Here is a 955-nt window from a genome sequence, read left to right as displayed (position 1 = left end):
AGGAGGATGAGTTAATTATGATTTATTCAATATATTCCCCTCTCAGATTCACATTTATTGCAACTGTCCTTCAGTTTTTCTAAGCCCGGTAAAAGAACTCAGAAAGTTGGACCCTCACCAGGCCTTTCGTGCCTTAGAGGCAGGAACTTCTCAGCACCCACCATATATGATGTGGTTCAATTAGTACGTTGTTTGTCAAATAACCCCTTTAACGGTGTGGCCCGATTTACGTTGAGCCCCACTGCTAGAGAAAAATAAAACCATCTTTGATCTGTTGTTTATAATTGTTTCTTTCTCTTACAGGTACACCTGTCAACAGAATACCAATTATGGCAAAGCAAACGTTGGATCTATACGAATTATTTCGATTGGTTGTATCAAAAGGAGGGCTCGTTGAAGTTATAAACAAAAAATTATGGAGAGAGATTACAAAAGGGTTAAATTTGCCTTCGTCCATAACAAGTGCAGCGTTCACATTGAGAACACAGTGAGTGATTTAAAATCTTAACTCCATCTCTCTATCGTTTTCCCTGTCCCGGTCTCTGTCCATCATCCTGTTTCTGCTTTTTTGTTATCACTCTCTAACTCTGTTGTTGTCGCGAGCTCTCTCTCTGCCGCTATTCTCTTCACCATCTCTCTCTCTCTGTCTACGAATTCCTTGTTTCCCTTATATCACTTACTTTTATACTAAGAAAAACAATACGTCCATAGGCACGACCCCTGAAAGATATCTCGATGGAGGCGAACTCTTTATCGTAATGCGGCAATGGATTTAACCTCAAATGATGTTTTCGCATACTAGTCATGGCATTTAAATACAGACTTTACTCAAAACATATCTATCTATCTATCTATCTATCTATCTATCTATCTATCTATCTATCTATCTATCTATCTATCTATCTATCTATCTATCTGTGAGTGTGTATGTATGTATATATATATATATATATAT

The 955-nt window shown here is 37.4% G+C and overlaps 1 protein-coding gene across 3 annotated transcripts in view; it reads left to right on the top strand.

The window, feature by feature from the left end:
• The first annotated feature begins 284 nt into the window (after nt 1-284).
• The window catches only part of LOC106874175 (AT-rich interactive domain-containing protein 3A), a 37,908-nt gene continuing 37,237 nt past the window's right edge, over nt 285-955 (top strand). For all 3 annotated transcript variants that reach the window (XM_052966632.1, XM_052966631.1, XM_014921828.2), the window contains exon 1: nt 285-487. In XM_052966632.1, coding sequence (XP_052822592.1) covers nt 330-487 — 158 coding nt within the window. In that variant the 5' untranslated portion in view covers nt 285-329. The remainder of the gene's footprint in view (nt 488-955) is intronic.

This window comes from Octopus bimaculoides, chromosome 3 (genome assembly GCF_001194135.2).
Source record: "Octopus bimaculoides isolate UCB-OBI-ISO-001 chromosome 3, ASM119413v2, whole genome shotgun sequence".
NCBI lineage: Eukaryota > Metazoa > Mollusca > Cephalopoda > Octopoda > Octopodidae > Octopus > Octopus bimaculoides.
The sequence above is the reverse complement of the archived record's forward strand: the minus strand, read 5'-3'. Positions and strand labels throughout refer to the sequence as shown.